The sequence below is a fragment of the Nymphalis io genome, chromosome 2, assembly GCF_905147045.1.
Source record: "Nymphalis io chromosome 2, ilAglIoxx1.1, whole genome shotgun sequence".
Classification (NCBI taxonomy): domain Eukaryota; kingdom Metazoa; phylum Arthropoda; class Insecta; order Lepidoptera; family Nymphalidae; genus Nymphalis; species Nymphalis io.
This window is the reverse complement of record NC_065889.1, coordinates 8332367-8353277: the sequence shown is the minus strand read 5'-3', so window position 1 is coordinate 8353277 and position 20911 is coordinate 8332367. Positions and strand designations below refer to the sequence as shown.

Sequence of the window (20911 nt, the reverse complement as noted above, 5' to 3'; positions counted from 1 at the left end):
AACTTGCTAAACCATACAGGATATTTATTGATATCGTATACTGTTTTAGCTGGTACAAAGCGATCCACAATATTATTAACTATTAAATAAAACTTATCTACTGCGTTAATTATATCACATGTTTCGAATTGTTCCACCCAATCAATATTATTTAGCTCATTGTTAATTGCGTTGTAGTCAGCAACATGAAAGCGACGAACAATTCGAGGAGCATAACGTAAATTTGAATCATTCAACATAATATCCGTCAACACAGAGAGAGACGGATGATGAACGTCTTCAGGCAAAGATAATGGTGTTGTTCTATCGACCGAACAACTACAGTTAGACAGAACGAGATCCAATAGTCTATTATTACCATTAAAAATCCCATTATACTGACACCAGCCAGAGAAGCACATAAAAGCAAATAGTTGCATAATTAAATTATTTTCGGATGGGTTTTGGATAGCTAGCGTATTTTCAGAGTTATGTGACCACACAATATCTCCCATGTTGAAATCTCCTACAACAATATATTTATCAAAAGGGTTATTCAAATTTAAATCTGATAAGAACTCAAAAAATGTGGCTTCAGAATCGCTCTGGTGTTGATTTTGAGGGAAATAACAACAGAAAAGTCGTAGTTTTTGTTTACTTAAACCCTGTCCGACCACTATATTAACAAAAGTTATATCAGCACCTGGAAGAGACATTGGTGTCCTAGAGTGTTGCATGTCGACATAGATGCCACGACGTACTGCTATAAGTGTACCACCACCCTTACTTACCCCTAGAAGTGCATAGTCACGATCATTCCGGTATACGTTATAGCGTGAATCGAAGAGTTCTTCATCAAAGATATTAGGAAGTAACCAGGTCTCGCTTAGACAAATTACGTCATAATTGGAATTTAACAAATTAAAATAGAACTGTAAAGTTTTAGTGCGCAATCCTCTAACATTTTGATAATAAATATTTAAGTACATAGTAATATATATTTTAAATTATAATTATTGTGAGTAATAATATTAAAGAGAAATAGCTTTTCAATGCACCTAGATGCCAGATAAGAATTAAAACATACCTTCAAGTCCATAAAACAATACAATATCAGCCTAATTTTCTTAATAAATATAATTAAAATATTAACGAAAACAAGTAAAAATATAAAACTACAAAAAATATTCTTAAAAAACTGAACAAAGTAACATACTTTAATATTATAAACCAACAAATTAATAACGCTTATAAAATTTTGTTTAAACACTCTTTGGAAGTAATGTGAATAACTGGTGAATTGTTAGTCTTACGAACCATAACAGTGCAATTTCGAACCCAGCAGAATAAGTAACTTTTCTCTTTGCATTTTCGTCGAGCTTCATTCAAAAGAGCCTTGTTGTAAGTGGACAGGTGGTCATTTATGTAAATAGGATTATTTCTGCCTGAAAAACCAATGTCGCATGCTTTCAGATTTTTTAACTTCCTTAACGATGAAAGAAAATCATCCTTTTTGTAACGTGCTTGCATTTTTAAAATAATGGGACGCGATTTATTTTCAGATGAATCATTCCTTACCGCTACCCTTGTTACAAAATCAACATCGGTATTAAAATTTATGGGGTAACCACTTTTTTCAGCAAGGGTCTTAATAATATGGACTAAGTTTTCGCCCTTATTTTGTGGAATACCATTTATTTGAATATTAGAGCGACGCACCCACTGTTCATTTCTGTTAGTGTTTTCCGATAATTCTCTAAGCTTAAGTTTCAACTCCACGAGTTCTGTTTCATAATTTTCTATTTTAGTAACTTCCTTATCTAGATCATTCATTCGATCAACAACAGAATTAATGGAAGACTCGATCGTATTAATTTTTGTAGACCAAAAAGTAACAGATTCTGAGAGCTTTTTAAATTCATCAGTAATAAAAGATTTGAATGACTCCATTGTGTAATGCAAACTATTGAAGCGCTCATCAAAATGTGCAATCAACGATTTAATATCTATGATTTGGGCTTGATTTGTATTTATTTTATCAGAGATCATATTTAATTTTGGACTTATATTATTTTTCTTAGATATTTTGCAAACTGGACATTTCCATTTAGCTTTATTCATAGGCAGAATCTTTTTAAAGTCGCTTTCATTTATACCAACACATGAGTAATGATACATACTTTGACAAGCCGTACATCTAATCATTTCTTCTGGTCTTACGATCTCTGAACAATGTTTACAATCCATTTTGCATATATATTATTATCACAAAAAATGTAGGTAGAAAAAAAGCTAAGAGTAACTCTGCTTAACAGACCGATTGTTGAATTGCAGTCAAACCAGCGACCAAAAGGTCATAAGCGCCGGGAAATAAGCGTCGCTTACGCGTTCACTTCAAACACTGCACACTACTATTGCAATTTAACAAATAAAATTTGAAATTTGTAGTTTTAATTTATATAATTCACATTTAGATATAATTTAACACATAAAATTATTGTCATTAACACAAACTTTAACTATTTTTCAAAAGTTCACTCCCGATTATCGACTTATATACTGTTTTATAATAATTATTTGCGTAGCGATTACATACAGCCGTTTGCAATTGTCGAATACAACATTTATATGTAATTATATGTAATTTTGTATTATTTATATTATGGTTTCGTTATTTTTTTATGTTGATTAAAATAGCAAGGGAATATAGTATTTATATCATTAAATTCGTAGAATAAATACATATTTGAAATAATGTAATATCTCTCTTAAATTTTGGCATTATAAAATGGCAATATAAAATTTAAAAAATGCTGATCTATTTATTTTGACATTTAAAGGTATGCAAAAATTTATTGTTTATAAACATAAATCGCTATGAGTTCGAGTAAGTTGCAATTAGCGAAAATGGAGTATAACAGTGACGTTTATCATATAGCACGCAGAATATTCAAGATAACAATATCCAGAAATATCCAAACTACCGAAGTTCATGATATAAGCTTACCAAGAGTATAATATTTCTGGGTTAAGAAACTTTTGTACCTTATAAATAATAATGCTTCAAATCATTCTAAGTCTACATTAACATAATACTGTAGATTTTTTTTTAATTCGTCGATTCGTTTTGGAGATTTAACGCTTTACTTAACTTTTAAATTAAAACTAATAAAGTTCCTAATTAAATAGCTATAAGCTAATTCCTTAATATTTGGTTTAAATATAGGAAGAGGCTTATGTCGGAAAACTAAAAAGCTACCGATTAATACCGCCACGGTATTCCTTTGCTCCGCAAGTGGCGCGGTTACGGGTACGCTTTCGCATTCATCTGCGACCTCGCCGGCAGTTCTTCACTTGTAATGACTTCGCTCATGCTATATTCTTTCTTGATTCCGACTACGTGTTAGACACGGGACACACGGTCCAATTTCGAGGACCTTACGTTTCCTAAACAATGAACGCCCCGAATTCATTGCCTAAAGATTCTTATTATGGAGGCAGGTAAGAGGCGTTATCGCCGTCTGCGTCCTGCTCTCTTACGGCGAGACACGCTAGCCGATACGTCAGCCTCCCTCAGCCGTTCTGCTTCCTATTTTGCTCTCATGACGTTCTCACAGAATTGAACCATCCCCTTCCAATAACTTTTGCTTATAGCCATGGCTTCCACCACAGCGGACAACGAGAGATCCAAACCCACATCTGTTACCAGTATCAGGTTTTTAACAACCAGACCGACTCGGTTCAATGTCTAAATTTTTAAAAATTCCTGTTTCTTTCTAATTATCTTTTAATAGTTCAATACATTCTTTGTCTCCGAAAGGATTTTGAAAACCTTACAAATCAGGAAGTTGTGTTGAAATAAAAAACCTTTATATACCTATATTTGTGTCATTTTCTTGACAAAGAAACCTAGCCATCTATGTATTGTAGCACGGATTAGCTAATAATAATTGTAATATCAGTGTATTATCTACGTTAGCTAATATTGATAATGGACGACCATTTAGTTGATTATTTCACAAAACATATTCTTTCTAGAAATTTAAACGTATGATGGCCGATGTATCCGTATATATATGCATTTTGTAATGCTATTGTGATATAATACGATATTGAGCGTACATAATTGAAAATCTAACAGACCTTTATCAAATACGACTTGTTACAAAATATCGTTACAAAATAAATCTGACCATTCTCGGGCGTGTGGTATTGTCGAATAGGCTTTCGAAATTCAGTGCGTTTTTTTGTACTGTTTCAGTTACGCACTGTGAAACCCTAGAGTTTTACCGGAGTAAGTCTCTTTTCGAGTTTATTTTTTGTCGTGTAATCCTGTTTCGTTCACTAGTATTTATTATGTACCTAAGTTTCAAGTCCATGAATTGATTTAGCCTATGCGCCGTGTTTTTTTCATTTAATAATGATATATTCGTGTATAGTTGTGTCTTGTTTTTATGATAATAAATAGTTTATTGAAATAAATTGTAAATGATGTACTCCATAAAAAAGATGAAACTGAAACTTATTTATATTTTGAACATAAAGTATATTTAAACTATAATTGGCTGCCATTATTTGTATACGATTTGATGACATTTACAAAAAGGCTTTAGGGTGGAACTCATCAATTTATTAATATACATAAATAAAATTAAAAATTTATTTTAACATAAAACGTAGAATTATTGATTTAAGCATGGGTCTATAAAAAAATGTGTATAGCCTTTGGATTCGTAGTATATATATGCACAGTAACTAGTTTATTACCATGTCAAGGTAGAGACGAAATATACGTACTGGTAACTTGACCTCAAAATAAAAATAAACTAAAAACATTTGTATTATTATATATAACAATATTTTTTAAAGTTGTCCATGCTACATTGTGTCCGATGTGTTTATTTTGTTTAATTTACCAAAAAGCTGAATAAATTTCGGATTCACCTAACAATAGTCTGCGACTTAATTGTAATGGGATCTTGCGTATTTCCCTGTTCCCTGTTTAATGATATGTTGCGTCGCAGTGCGGCGCGCCGCTGGCTACGTGTTATCTATGGCACGACTAGCGTTTACTGTTTAGCGGGAATACAATTGAAATAAACAAATAAAAATTTGCAAACCATCACACATTCAAAACTTATGTCATTATAATGATCACGTTTCAGAGGTCTCTCACCAAATAAATAAACACGTAAATTGCAATTGAAGATAATTTGCATATAGCGGAGTATTTTACGTCTGTGGCACCATCATATTACTGATATCATTGAATTCATGAATTTTTAATCGTCCTCGTATTTCCACGTCTGCGTTTATAAATAGAAGCATCTGTTCTATATCGAAACTATTCGCCATGTTTTAATAAATTCGCGACCTAAAGATGAAACATTTCAATAATATATATTGCGAAATGACAAATGATCGTATCCGATACAATTAATATGAAAGTAGCATGCTTTTCTGCTTTCATGATGTAAATGTTATTTGTATTAATCATTTACTTACAATGCTTTTAAATGGGATATCAACCGAATATATTTAAATTATAATTGTTATGTTGGACATGTAAAGATTTAAATAAGTATGAAATTTAAATGAGTAATATATTTTTTATAAAAATATGAAATAAATATCCGATTTAAGAAATTTAAGTTTATGTTTTTTTAGGTAGGTTAGTGGCGAAATTAATTTAGTAAATTTTGAAGATGGCAGGCCTTTAAATCGTTAAGTTAGTTATACCTTAATAATATGAAACTATTAGGTGGTACTGCTACTGGTGGTAGGGCTTTGTGCAAGCTCGTCTGGGTAGGTACCACCCACTCATCAGATATTCTACCGCAAAACAGCAATACTTGATATTGTTGTGTTCCGGTTTGAAGGGTGAGTGAGCCAGTGTAATTACAGGCACAAGGGACATAAAATCTTAGTTCCCAAGGTTGGTGGCGCATTGGATATGTGAGCGATGGTTGACATTTCTTACAATGCTAATGTCTAAGAGCGTTGGTGACCACTTACCATCAGGTGGCCCATATGCTCGTCCGCCTTCCTATTCTATAAAAAAAAAAAAAAAAAGGTAAAATACAACTTTAAAACAAAGCACTTAATCATACTATCCAATTATAAATATATGAACAATGAATTGATGAAATCTATTCCAGAAATCTTGTCGATCATTATTGGTCTTTATTGATTAGAAGTATACTGAAAATGCGCGCATTTTCTTAGATTTGTTGTCTAAGAAAATATGTCAATTATTCATTAATTAAGAAATCATCATATACCTGTCATATCGTACGTTTAGTGTTTTGTTTCATAGAATCATTTTAACAGATAGACAGAAAATTAATGGAGAAATCATGGATGAAAGACCTACTGCGATTTTTACTATCGCTACTGGTTATCTTACCAAATCATAAAGCACATTTGTATGTATACCTTCACTCTCATAATTAAATGGGAATTGGGAAGATAAATCTGACACGACTTAAAACAAACACTATTTGCTCTCCGTTCTATCCAAGACATGAAAGTGGCTAAACTGTCAACTTATCTCAGGGCTGATACTAAGTATATCTCGAAATAAAAGTGAAGAAAAAAATTATTGACTCAATCCGGGGTTCGAATTCATTATTTCGGGTTCTGCAGCCACTAGACAAACAAAGCGTTCTGATAATATTATCTAAGTCTACTATATTTATGAATATAATTTTATTTGAAAAAGGTGTGACGTTGTCGCTTCAATAGATGTACCAGTCGATATTTTTTCTTTATACCACAGAAATACCTAGAGGTGAAAGAAAATATCTTTTATTCGAGACAGGATTGCGTTGACGTTATCTCAGGGTTTAGATTGTTTTCAGACTTGTGTCGAGTAATGTGAACGACTCACAAACGAAAACAGGCTTGTATAAAAAAATAAGATTTTTATTACCTATTTGTTGAATAAAAACGTCAGCAAATAAAAATATCAAAAATCATGTAATAGCCTGTATATGTCCCACGGCTGGGCTATGGCCTCCTCCCCTTTTTAAGAATAAGGTTAATATAAAAACATTATCCGAATATTATTTACTTTCGATTATGTTTTAACAATGATTGCATTCAAAATATTAACACGTGATATAATGAACGGTGATACACAAATGCTGTCTAAACAAACACTGCGAAAGCCTTTGTGTTTGCGCTAAAAACCGACACCCGATCAGCACGAACTCCGGTACGAGCATTACATGTAATCTTCGTAGTAACGTTTAAATACAGAATTAGCGTTACATTATAGGAAACATTACATTATATTTGTAGTCATTATATAATATGTTAATTTCCTTAATAGATTAAAGGTCGTATGATTCGATATGTTTTTTAAATGTTTTAATAATGTTGTTTCAATGCATTATTAATCATCATCATCATCATCAACCCTTCGTCATCCATTGCTGAACATAGGCGTCTCCAATGGCACGCCACTGAGTTCGATCCTCAGCTCTCAATATCAATACATTATTGTATGAAGTAAACTAATTTGACCCGAATATAAGACTTCCTTTGTATTTTAATCTCATGGAAAAAAATTGTTATGTTTTTAGTTTATTATCTGTATATACCATACCATATCGTCTTTTCAGTAGATATTATAATGCACGTGGGTGCACAACCACAGGAAATTGCACTATCTACCTTAAGTTATATCGATAGTCCAAAGGAACCGCAATCCTACTCGAACGGGAAGGGATCAGGTGCAGGATTTGGGGATTTTCCGTGTGTGTAACATAATTCCTGGCTGGTACTGAGATTTTTTTGACAAAAAACAATCGATCACTATATCTCGGTTTCGCTTTCGAGTCTTGAAATAATTTTGATTGACCAGAAACGTAATTGTTTTTTATCTGCTGCTATATAAATTAGATTCAGGAGACAAGACCAACGAGGCAGTGTCAATATGCAAATATATATGTTAAATGTAACAGTGATGACAACAATATTATGAAAGTTAATGTTTTTTCTATAGCACCTTGCGGTTTTTTCAGGAAATGCAATTATATAGACAAACTTAAAAAGCAAAAACCTTATCTAAATACAAAAATTGAGACAAATCGTTAAAGCCCGAGATATATGAAATAAATTTATACATATACAACAATAGGTCATTTAATATTATAAGATTTGTAAAACCAAGCACCGAGGATTTCATGTGATTGTTTTTATAATTTCCCTTTTGCTTGGTCGTGAAGGAAAATATCGTGAGGAAATTTGCATGTGTCGGATGAAATTCTGTCTAATATGTATCAATTACTTTGAAGCAGCTTGGTGGAATAAGCTCCAAACCTTCTACTCAAGGGGCGATTTGCCCAGCCGTTACTTTGTAATAAAGTGAGATTTATCGATACTATAATAAATTCGGTTTACTCAAGTACTCATTTTTACAAAAAACTTAACAATGAAGTCCCGTATTGATTCATCGTATGATAAGTTTACTGACGTCAATGCAAAATAATGAAATATTCTGCGCCGCACGTGCCCTCATTAAACCGACGAATTAATCTTTTTGCGGGAAAAGCCGGCATAACGAATTTAATCTGTTTATCCAGATACAGCAATAACGTATGATAAGCAGGCAGACGGTAACCAGAGCTGGCTTTTCGCACCCGTACTCCGCACTGCGACGTACCATGTCATTAAAATTTACCGAAACCACTGCCTGCTGCGAATGAAACAACGTACGCGTCTATATACACGGCCATTTACATTTACGTTTATGACGTCACAACTCGTTTACCTACCTATTACGTTTTCAATCGTGTTACGAATTGTATTTCAAAAGATATTGATGGAAGGGTTTGGTTTTTATCACAAATAATTTCTAATATCTTTCATATGTCAATTACTAAAAAAATTATAAATACAATAAATATATTAAATACTGATAAATTTGATAGATTTGTTTAAAATACATACGTAAGTCGAGATATCGTATTCATTTTCTCAAAGAATATCAAATCAACAGCCAACCGTTGTCCACTGCTGAACATAGGCCTCTCCCAAGGTGCGCCAAAGCTCCCTGTCCTCCGCCTTCCGCATCCAGTTGGTGCCCGCCACCTTCTTAAGGTCGTCGGTCCACCTGGCTGGAGGGCGCCCTACGCTGCGCTTGCCGATTCGCGGTCTCCACTCTAGGACTCGTCTGCTCCAACGGCCATCGGTCCTACGACATACGTGACCAGCCCACTGCCACTTCAGCCTGCTAATTTTGCAAGCTATGTCGGTGACTCCGGTTCTTTTCCGGATAATCTCATTTCTGATCTTATCCTTCAAAGATACTCCGAGCATAGCTCGCTCCATAGCACGCTGAGCGACTTTGAATTTGTGGACTAGTCCCGCAGTTAGTGTCCACGTTTCGGCACCGTATGTTATGGCAGGTAAGACGCATTGGTTGAAGACTTTCGTCTTCAAACATTGCGGTATAGACGACTTGAGGACTTGACGAAGGTTGCCAAATGCTGCCCATCCCAAGCGAATTCTTCGATCGGCTTCCTTCTCGAAGTTGTTCAATAATATTTAAATATTTCAAAGAATATAATATTTTGAATATTTCAAAGAATATAATATTTTGAAATTTATTCTTTATATAAACTTAGCCGGGACTGGCATTTCATTCGATTTTATTAATTCCCTCATATTTTTACACCTTACTGCGGTACGATGGAGCTTCTTTCATCCTTGTAATTTGGACCGGATCTTTAGGGGAGTGGCGCCTCAATGAACAAAATTGTGGACGACAGTTTATAAAAAGAGTCGGCCCAAGAATAGGCTTTATTCGATTTATTCATTTTATTTGCTTCGCAAGATGGCTCGCTTTCATTGTCTCTATTGTTTTCCTTTTATTTGACCTTCGTTCTTACGAGACGTTAAAAGGTTTTGGCATTTTTGCTTGTATTGTTTTGATGATGGACGTTTAAGGTATTTTATTTTTTGAGTAATAATTTTTGAACTTATAAAATATTACAAGCAAATTTTTTTATTTCTTATAAAGGTATTGCTATAACATTTCGTTTATTTTTTATAAATTCATTTAATTTTCATCTCGATAATACTTAATCTGTATTTTAATTTATTATTCTGAAATAGATTTGAATCATTAATTTTAATTAAATTATAATTTTTAGTATTAAATTACCTTTGGAATATTAACTGTATAATATTAGTGTACAAAAAAAGATTATAATATCCCATGAATTTGTTTTTGGTATATTAAGAAGTTCAATAAAAGTTCAAATTTAAAATAAAGAATAAAAATATTATTTTGTAGTTTTGTAGAATTATGGATACATTTAGATTTTATTATCAAATTCATAAAACTTTTTCTTGACATTCAATTAAATTTTCATAGTTTAACATTAACATTTTATTTATCATTTTATTTACTCATTACAAAAATATTCTGTCTTTGAACATAAACTTAACAACAATGGTATGTAGTTATGTACATTATTATGTATTTTCATCAACACAAATGGATTTTTTAAGGTTTAACGAGCAACGAAAACAACTTAATAAGTCTTTTGTTATTTTATTGTTATTTAAAATAATATTTGTTTCAGAAATGATGACGTGTCGGTTGGGTTCGCGGCGGCTGGGTGGCTCGCGCGGCTCGCTGCAGGCCGGCACCGCGTGCTCCGCCGCCAGTGAGCTTGACCTCTCATCGCGCTCAAGACGATCACACAAGGCTAGGTATTCTTGAACACTAAAAAATCATGTTGACAACAACAATATTATTTTTTTACCCTTAGAATTATGTGCACATTTACGAAAAGGAAATATAAATTATAATAATGATTTTAACATAAAAAGGTCCCTAAAGATAAGTACGAAAATAGCCAATGTATGCGCGTATGACTGATAATTAAATATATTGCTATAATACGGATATATTCATATTTTTATAATATAAAAAATATTAATAATATCGTTCTAAACTTTGGAGGAAAATTAATACGACACCACTGAAAAGCAAACTTTATCGGCCAGTTGAATTTTAGTTCGGACTTGATACAAACAGGTAGTTGTTTAATGAAAGAGCACGTTACGTTTTAGAACGAGTATTATAAACTGGGTGCTAATTAAATTAAAATTAAATACATTTTTTTGTTATAAAAAATATTTAGTTCATTGATGACAGAAGATGAGTTCAGTAATCAGAATTGAACTTATTTCTACAAATTTAAGTATAATTCAAATAGGCATTTTAAATTTTATTTACTTGATTTATTTACGATGACGGTGACGTCATGATATGCTCAAAACCTGTTTTTTTAATTACCTTCGGTAAGATTAAAAATTTAAAAAAGTTGTGTCGAAATAATTTATTAAACGTCATTTTTGTTATTGTAAGTTATTCAAAACGTAAAGAAAGGTATAATACGAGAAAAAGTTTTTAGTTAAGCATTAATTTCCAATTTTATTGAAATAGTATTTATTTAAATTTTTAAAACGATTTAAAAGATTAGATTATTTAGATTCTATCTAAATTTAAGTGTAGCTCAAGCTACGTGTAACTAAATCTATTTGATTAGGAGAGTAGATTGAAGCAATATCACGGCCTGTAACATAGTAATTAACTAAGAGGATTCGAAGGGAGTTTCTTGAAGCGGCATAGATTGGAGGTATTACGTTCCTCTCCCTTTCCAATAAGCTTTAAGGGGAATATATATTTATTTAATTAATATCATTACTAATAAGAATTTAACGGAGCCATAAAATATTAGTTACACATACTGATTGGAAAAGAAAACACGTAAAGTCACGTATGCAAATGTGCGTGGAGAAATAGATATTTATGCAAGTTTCTTTATTTAAAAAACACTTCGGATTTATCGGATGTTTGAAATACACTAATTCAAAATTTAATTAAAAATATATAAAATGTAGTCGTAATGAATATTATTTGATTGATTGTAGTTCTGTAGCTTTTTTTTCTTCTCGTTTTTTGTAATCAGGGCAATAGTATGTATTATATATATTAGTATTAGTATATGTTATATGTATCTGTATACATAATGACTAAAACAAAGCTTATCCATACACTTAATATTACATATTATTTACGTTATATCATTAAACTTAAAACTTTGACCAGACATATTAAAATCTAGAGAATATATTGTAATTAAGACGCCAACATGTTCACGTAGAGTATTAAATGGTAACCTAAAGCGTTTAATGAGATGGAAAAACGATATTACGTCATATTTCATAAACTCCAATCAGTCATTATTTCTTTCACTACAAAAAAAAAACGTCTCTACGAAATTAAATAAATTACGTAGTAGGTAACCATACCTACAGCCGAGCAGTGACGTATTAAATTAATGAAGGTAAAAACGCAGAAATCCCCTAGTTTTATAAATTATTGAGATATTATATCACAAAATGTTGATTCCACGTGGTGTATTTTACGAAGAATACACGTGTTCGAAAAATTATTCTGTTAATACCCATTGTATAGAATATCAAGTTACAATATACTCACTCCATTATTCTGTTCATTGTATTGTTTAGTTTCTAAAAGACGCACAAATCTAAGTGATCTTTTCAGAAGGTATCAATTTACTTAAGTTACGTTTCTAAATTGTACTCCCATTAAGTCAGCAGTGGAGAGGTTCGAGGGCCTGTCTCTTGTTTGCCGAGGAACGCAAGAGTCCTCTTCTGAAGTAAGCCTTAATCATAAGAGTTGACTCGATGGGCTTCCACTTTTATCGATAAGCCGCTTAACTCTTAAATTAAAAAAAAAACTAGTTTTATAATAAAATTGAAAACCGAAGTTTGTAAAATTATTTAGTTCGCACTACAAAGGATGTGTGCTAAAATGTTCACAGGAAGTTTTCAATCCCCTTTATATTCTGTGAAATGTAACATTTCGTTTCTGGTATATTAAGCCGATAATAATGGTATAGGTATGAGCAAGCGGTGCTACATTGCCGCAATAGAACCGATCACAATTTGAGCGTTTTATATCTCATCTCATCTCACGGTACAACAGCTTACATCGAATAAGGTTCTGTAGACTTCGGTCCAACGATGCATTTGGAAAACCAATTTGTAATGGTAGCAGCTCGTGCACTGCTAAGACGATTTAACTTTCGAGTGAATTATGCATGCTTAGTTACAATAATAAAACATAACAATTTATGGTCCCTTTTATATATGAGAAGAAAAACTTACTTAGGTGGTGGTGGTGGTGGAGAAACCTGTATGAGTGTATCGTCCCAATATGTTACGTTTCAGACGATGGGCTTAGATCGTTAAAGAAGTGTCATAATGCACGTTCCATTAATAGCATTAATTTAATAAAAACGATAGATTATACTGCAAAGATTATTCTTTGTTTACTTTAATATATTTAGCTGCTTGCACTTTCCAGTTGCTAGGGTTTAATGGTTAGGGTTTAAGAAGTAATAATAGGTACCTAAGGCTTTTATATAGAAAAAAGCTATTTACTTATGATTGAATTGGAGTAGTATTAGAAACATGTTGTTATTATTCCATATAAAATATACTTAGATTAAAATTGCTGGGTGCTAGCGGAGAAGCGCCACTTCTGAGCGGGTGGCGCAGCACGCCGCACACGCCAGGCACGCCAGCACCGCATCATTCGCACAACCACCTCGCTACACCGCATTGTAACGGAACCGATAGGTAATGATATACAAATTTTCTTATTATATTCTAATCTACATGTATTTACAATCAACTGATTACTTGGACACAATGCCTTGATGAATTATAAATAAATATATAGAAGCTCATAGCATTTGTGTTTGTTCTTAATCAACTATGACAGATTTATAAGTTTTATTAAAAAAAAAATTATAGCAAGGCTGATGCTGAGATTTTAGAAAATCCTATCTTTTGGTCGATTATCGCTAATTTCCGTCTACTAAGTCTGTGGTAAATGAGGGTACATGTAATTACGGGTATAGGAGATGTAACATGTTTGATTTAACGTTTGGCATTAGTAATTTCAGGCGCTTGCCGAATGTTAGGGACATTCGCAGAAGTAGTGTAATATATCGGCTGACGGTAGAAGTACCATTCGAACTGTTATTTGTCCGTTTGCATTTCTTTTTACAGTATGAAAGATTTATCATTATTATATATTGAAAACAATTTATTTTATTAGGTTTTTTTCTGAAAATTGTCTACCGAAAACCAGTCCATCTAGTGAGGGGACTAACTGGAATATAACCAGTGTAATAAAAACACCAGCCAGTTAATGTTCTTTTTGAGGTGAGGGCTTGGAACTCATTCCACCACGTTAGTTACATGTGACAGAATTTCATTCGACAAGGGTTACTCACGATGTTTTCCATCACCATCCATCGAGTATTGGATGAATTAAAAACACAAATTAAACATATGAAAATAATGGTCTTGACAGGGATTTTGGATGGATTTCTACCCGATATCTTCAGTTAAGATTCACGATGTTCTAGCCTCCTAAGCTCTTGTGTGTATTAGTCAACTGTCGCTGTTAGAAGTATAAACTTTTCCTTATATGTTCCTTTAACTAAGGGATCTACGATTTTATGGTACTTTTGTTATTAGACTTAAGCAATTATTTCAAACGTGTTTCGATGTTTGGCAAAAATTTAAATGTTATCAGCTACATTAATATGTCTAGTACCCATTTCATTTTAACTTTAATTTAAGGAATAATGAATATAAAATATTGATAATAGATACATTTATACCGTCAAGTATTTGATTTAAATATTGTTATAATAAGCAAATGAACACCAATTTAGAGCGTGGCGTTGCATTGATGCTCGTTGTAAATAGTTGATCATTCAAACACGGAACCACGGAGTACATAGCAATGAAAACTGCTGTATCTATATTTCCTTCGGATACATTTAATCAAGCGAGAACTTTTGGAATACAATAGTTTAGCTAGCTTTAGTGAATTAAACTGTGTTATGCAATTGTTCCAAATTAATTTGCGCAGTAAACGAAAACGGTTACGTAATATTTCAAAATCCAATGAAACAGTTTGAATTGAAATGCAATTAATTGAATTCTGCATATCAAATGAGAAATTACGTGTTTATATTTAAATATTTTACAGACTCACCTAAATTACTTTAATAATACATAATTAGGTGATAAATACTATACTAATTTTATGATTGATATTATTCAAATAAAATGATTATTTAATTATTGAATTTCATTAAAAACATATTCAATACTGAATGAGAATAATGAGTTATCGATCAATTTAACTTCCGTCTACGGAAATTAAGTTGCGAACAAAAGTTAGTCCTTTTATAAAATTTGTATTAAGTCGAATGCTAGTGTTATTGAAATTGTATCAGTCAAAGATAATGAAACAGCCATTACTAGTACCGCAATACAGTGGAAAGGCCATCCGGTTTCCGTCCTAGATTAATTGGAAATGCTCCCGACATCCTTGCGGCCTATTCTCAGGTGGTAAGCGTGATATTCAATTATTCTGATCTGGGATTTCGCACTCCCTAATATTCTATCCCTAATATTCCTACACAATCTGCCAGTTCTAAACAAACAGCTAAGGCTAACATTAGTTTAAGCTACGTATAGAATTTTTAAGACATTAATTGTATAATTAAATATTTAATTCAATCTTAATAGTGGCGTTAGTTTATGTATTGCACTTAATTTTAGTCGTAGCAAATTCGATATTCAAACATTGAATGATTTAATTTTGTTTTGTCTTTGATTTATGTTAATGTTCAGTGTTAAATGAATTTATACGGATATTGTAATAAAATCCAATGGAATATATTTGGTTGCATTATCCTTTGTGTCATCCATTGTGTACAATCTAGTTACGTGTATCGTGAATAGGTTTTTCGCAGCTGTACGAAAATTTTAGCAATGCATTAAGATTTTTAAATTATAATATAGTTAGTTATATATACGTTCTTGTGCAGTCTTTTTTTTCGCTAAGTACAATTAAAATAATTTGTATCATTTTTATAATGGCAATTAATATTACTATAAACGTGAAAGTGACTCTGTCTTTCTGTTTTACTGTTAGGCTTTCCGGCTTCTTTTTGAAATTTGGTATATTATATACAGAAAATCTAAAATAATGCTGTTGCTTGTCAGTTAAACCCCGAATTATTGTCAACTTAAGCGTTTCTTTTAGATAGGCTCTATAAAAATTAAATTAAAATAGACTTACTACTCTACTAAGCACTTACGAATTCACTTTTTAATCAATTTATAAGGCATAAATATAAAAAAATAAAATTGAAATTATTATGCATTAATACACACGTTAATGTAACATTTATTTATTGATAGTCAAAGTAAAACATACCGGTACCGATACCGGTTCTAAAAATACCCAGTAAGTAAATACCCAGGTAGAAGGGCCGACGAAAGAAATTTGTGTTTTTGTTAATTTTTATAATTGTTAACAATTTATAATATAATAATGAGGCCAGGAGTTGATCCTTTCATCTCCATGGTGTTTTATGAACTCAATGATTGTATAATAACGTTTTGCTCACAAAAGTTCCTCGGTAACAGTAAACAGTAACAGCCTGTTAATGACCCACTGCTGGACTAAGGCCTCCTCTCCTCAAAAGGGGGAGAAGGTTTAGTGCTTATTCCACCACGCTGCTCCAATGGGTTGGTAGAATACACATGTGACATCATTTCAATGAAATAAGACACATGCAGGTTTCCTCACGATGCTTTCCTTCACCGTCAAGCATGAGATGAATTATAAACATAAAACGTTCCTCTCCAATATTGAAAGTTTTTTATACAATTTTCTATGCAATATTAAGTACATAGATTGTATTTCGATGATGCTATTATTATTTATTTACCTTTATTTTATCTGTGTAGTGGTAGCAGAGGAGGACTAAGACGGCGGTCAACATACACCAGCGGCCGACTTCGGTCAGGCCCGCATTGGTCCTTCGTGTTCGACCCCGCTGGCCGTTTGTGCTATTACTGGTCCATGGTCGTCTCACTAGCCTTCCTTTACAACCTTTGGGTGATCGTTTATAGGTTCGCTTTTCAAGAAATCAACGGTGAGTACTATATTTATTATTTATGAAATACTATAGAGGTAGGACTTTGTACAAGCTCGTCTGTATATGACTATACTTATCAGATATTCTGTCACCAAACAGTAATATTAATTAAGCCAGTGCAGTTACAAATACAAGGATCATAACATCTTAGTTCTCAGTTGTGGTGGCGCATTGACAAAGTAAGGAATTATTAATATCTCTTACAGTGCCAATGTTTATGGACAATGGTGAGCACTTACCATACATCTTTCAGAAAGAAAATCAGTTATTTTATAACCGTTCATTTTACTGTTGAGTGGGAACATCAACAGGATATTTATCCATTAGCAAAAATACCTGGGTGTTCGTTTTAGTAATATATCGTCAAAAAAATTTAAACACTAAATATTGAGTATTAAGGTTCATTTTCCCTCAATGTTGGCAATAACCATAATGTTTTAACAGAGTATACTATGAATTTATTTTGCTCGTTATATATTTTACAATAAATTACTTATTGTTATGGTTGTTAATAAATAAGTGATCATATTTGTATGATTGAATATCAATGTATAACATAACATCTATGTAGTTGAAATTCGAAACAGTGACATTTAATTATTTAAAAAAAATCGATACTTTTTATTTTAAATTATTTTTAAGCTCGTCTAGACTTGATGTCCGAAAAAGAATAAGTTTTATATAACGCCTCAGTTCATTTCCACGGACAGATGGATTTAAATGAAAACGGTTAAATGGATAAAAATCCAATTTTGATTCTCGTTCTTATGCAAAAGACGTCTCTATTTAAGATAGCGAGGTAGATTAGTTGAACGATCTAGGTTGCAGCGACTTAGCATACAACGCATAGTTTTCCACAACTTGTTTCGCGTAGAATTAAATTACTTACCTAAATAGCTTTTCCGAGTTAAATGTCTCGCACCAAAAACAATGTAATACTTTGAAAGGTACATTCCGATGTTGCATCTCTCGAGTTTTCCATTGTTTTAATAAATTTTGCAAGTATGGGTGCTGTAAGCTAACAAAAGAGAATTTTGTTCAACATACTTGAAATTTACATTAAACAATAATTATGGAAATATTCAACGAACAAGATATTCAATTATTTAATTTATTTGCTGTAAGTATTCTAAAATACGACGTGTATTTAAGAATTTAAAATGTTAACAATAAATTAACCTTACGTTTTTGTTGCAGGAGAAACGCTCATAGTTTGGTTTTGCTTGGATTACTTCTCGGATTTTCTATACTTAGCGGACATTCTTTTTCACTTTCGGACGGGATATTTAGAAGATGGCGTATTGCAGACGGATGCGGCAAAGCTGAGGGCACATTACATGAACTCGACCACATTTTATATCGATTGCCTGTGCTTGCTACCACTGGACTTCCTTTACCTGTCCATTGGTTTCAACTCGATTTTGCGCTCCTTTAGGCTCGTGAAGATATACCGTTTCTGGGCATTTATGGACCGCACAGAACGGCACACGAACTATCCTAATTTGTTTAGATCTACAAGTTTAATTCATTATTTGTTAGTGATATTCCATTGGAACGGGTGCTTGTACCATATTATATATAAAAACAATGGGTTCGGTAGTAAAAATTGGGTGTATCAAGATACGGAGTCTGCGGACGTTGTGAAACAATATCTACAGAGTTATTATTGGTGCACATTGGCGCTTACGACGATCGGTGAGTATTATTTAATATGCATTTTCTTATTATTTTAGTTCTTGCGTTTTCAAAGTAAAGACGTTTGAGGAGAATAATTAATACGTAAAATGTGAAACTAACGAGCGCCTCAATGCAACGCAGCACATTAACTAGCCATGAAGCCGTTTATATACCTTCAAAGCGCATCACTAACGTAGTTTCTGGTTTCTGATAGCTTAACAAGAACAGCTCGTTCTCAAATATTTAGAAAGGTGGACATGGCTCTTTGTGAAAACTGTTTGTTCACGGATGTTTAGAAATAAATTAAGTTTTTGTAATTTTTAAGATTGCCTATATAGTTATGCATCATTAAATAATCCAGAAAGATTAGTCAGTATGAAATTTCCTTAACAACTATTATATATTATAAATCGTAAAAAAGAAAATATTGTGATGTCTACTTATAAGTATTTTAACTGGTAGGGGTTTTGTGCAAGATTATCTTGGTTTGTTACCACAAACTTAGTAATGATTCTACCGCCAAATTATTTTTTTTATTCATGTGTCTCAGTGTGAATAGTGAATTAGTGTCAATACAGACATAGATACATATGATCTTAGTTTCGTAAGATGACGATGCATTCAAGGTTTAAGTAATACTTAATATTTACCATAATTAGTTTCCCATTAATGGCTTTTTGTGAAGTGACCATTTAAAATCACGAGGCCGATTCATCAGTCTCTTAAACAAAAAGTCATTTGAAGAATAAAAAATAGAGAAGGAATTACTCTTTTTTCGCCCGACAGTGTGAAGAATATTATAATCAATAGTTATTTTCAAAGGACTATTAAAAACTTGGCAGAATTTTAACTAATTCTAATTCAGTTTATTTCAAAGCTGCAGAATTGTTGGCTGACATCCAAAACACATGATGTTGAACCCGTTTTTACTGAAGCAGAGTTCGATTACTAAAGTAAAATAACTCGTCATAATATATGCTTTATTCGATGAAGATTCGGTTAGTATGATTTCTAAATCTATGCAAACGATGAATGACGGAAATATATTTACACAATGATTTAATTTAATTTGTCTCTTCTAAGGAAAATGATTGTAGCATATTCCACTATTTTCATTACGCTGCTTCACTACGGCTTAGTGGGATTTTTGTAACATAATATCCCTCGTACCATCCTGTTATAAAAAAGTAGATTTGAATCCTCAAACTCTAGATCTTTTTTTAATAGCAGACGAGCTTGCACAAAGCTCTACCACCAGAATTCTACCAATCCTGAATTCTAGTCTACTCTACAACGGGTGGCTTTAATAATGTGGTCATAAAGACTCATGATCAAATTAATTTTCATGACGAGAACTGAAAAAAAAGATGTGCAACGAGGCGCTTGCAGATGTAAAAAAACGTCGAAATTGATATTTATTGATAGAATAAATAGTTTAATGAGATAAACTATAAATTGCACACACGTGGCGCGGGGAGGGGTCACGATGACACTTCAAGCCGAAAGACCATCATGCCGCTTGGCGTTACAACATTCGAGTCAGTTATTAATACTAACGTAGGTTTGTTTTTTTTTAATTAAAAAAAAAACATTTACTCATTTACAAAAATTACTAATTTCATTGATATAAAAATTAACGAAATATCAGTTAGCGTCCGACTTATAATGAAATACTTTGAAGCCTGTATAATCTTATAAAAATATAATTAACACTGTAATCATTGTGTCTATGATATAATTTTCCTTATAAATATTAATGAAGTTCTTTTAATTCTGCTTTGAGTTACTCAAGAGCAAGAGCAACCCTAACTATGGTAAATCATGTTTAGCGCGTATTGTCAATTCGGTAACAGCCCTTATAAGCGAACATTGGAGCTGAAGTCGTTAAAGCTGATGGCTGGAAAGATTACTTTACGTGACACCGTTTACGTCACAATATATTCATCAAAAATACTCGTGCAAGGCGCTGGGAATTGCAAAAAGTGACTCGCTGGATTGTTCAGAGACAAAAAAATGTATTACGAATCTCAGTTACAACGTGGATTCTTTTATGATGCAGCACTTCTAAGAATCTTAAACCTAGAATCCTAGAAGCGCTTGGTCCTGTAAAAAAAAACAAAGGAAGCAAAATATAGCAAAAGTTCCCTCGAGTCAAGCGCTATCGACTTAAA

General features: G+C 32.4%; 1 protein-coding gene across 1 annotated transcript in view; it reads left to right on the top strand.

The window, feature by feature from the left end:
- The window catches only part of LOC126778556 (cyclic nucleotide-gated cation channel alpha-3), a 103891-nt gene that overhangs the window by 55151 nt on the left and 27829 nt on the right, over positions 1 to 20911 (top strand). The window contains exons 4-7 of the mRNA XM_050502227.1: positions 10575 to 10704; positions 13555 to 13668; positions 16873 to 17060; positions 18261 to 18758. Coding sequence (XP_050358184.1) covers positions 10575 to 10704; positions 13555 to 13668; positions 16873 to 17060; positions 18261 to 18758 — 930 coding nt within the window. The remainder of the gene's footprint in view (positions 1 to 10574; positions 10705 to 13554; positions 13669 to 16872; positions 17061 to 18260; positions 18759 to 20911) is intronic.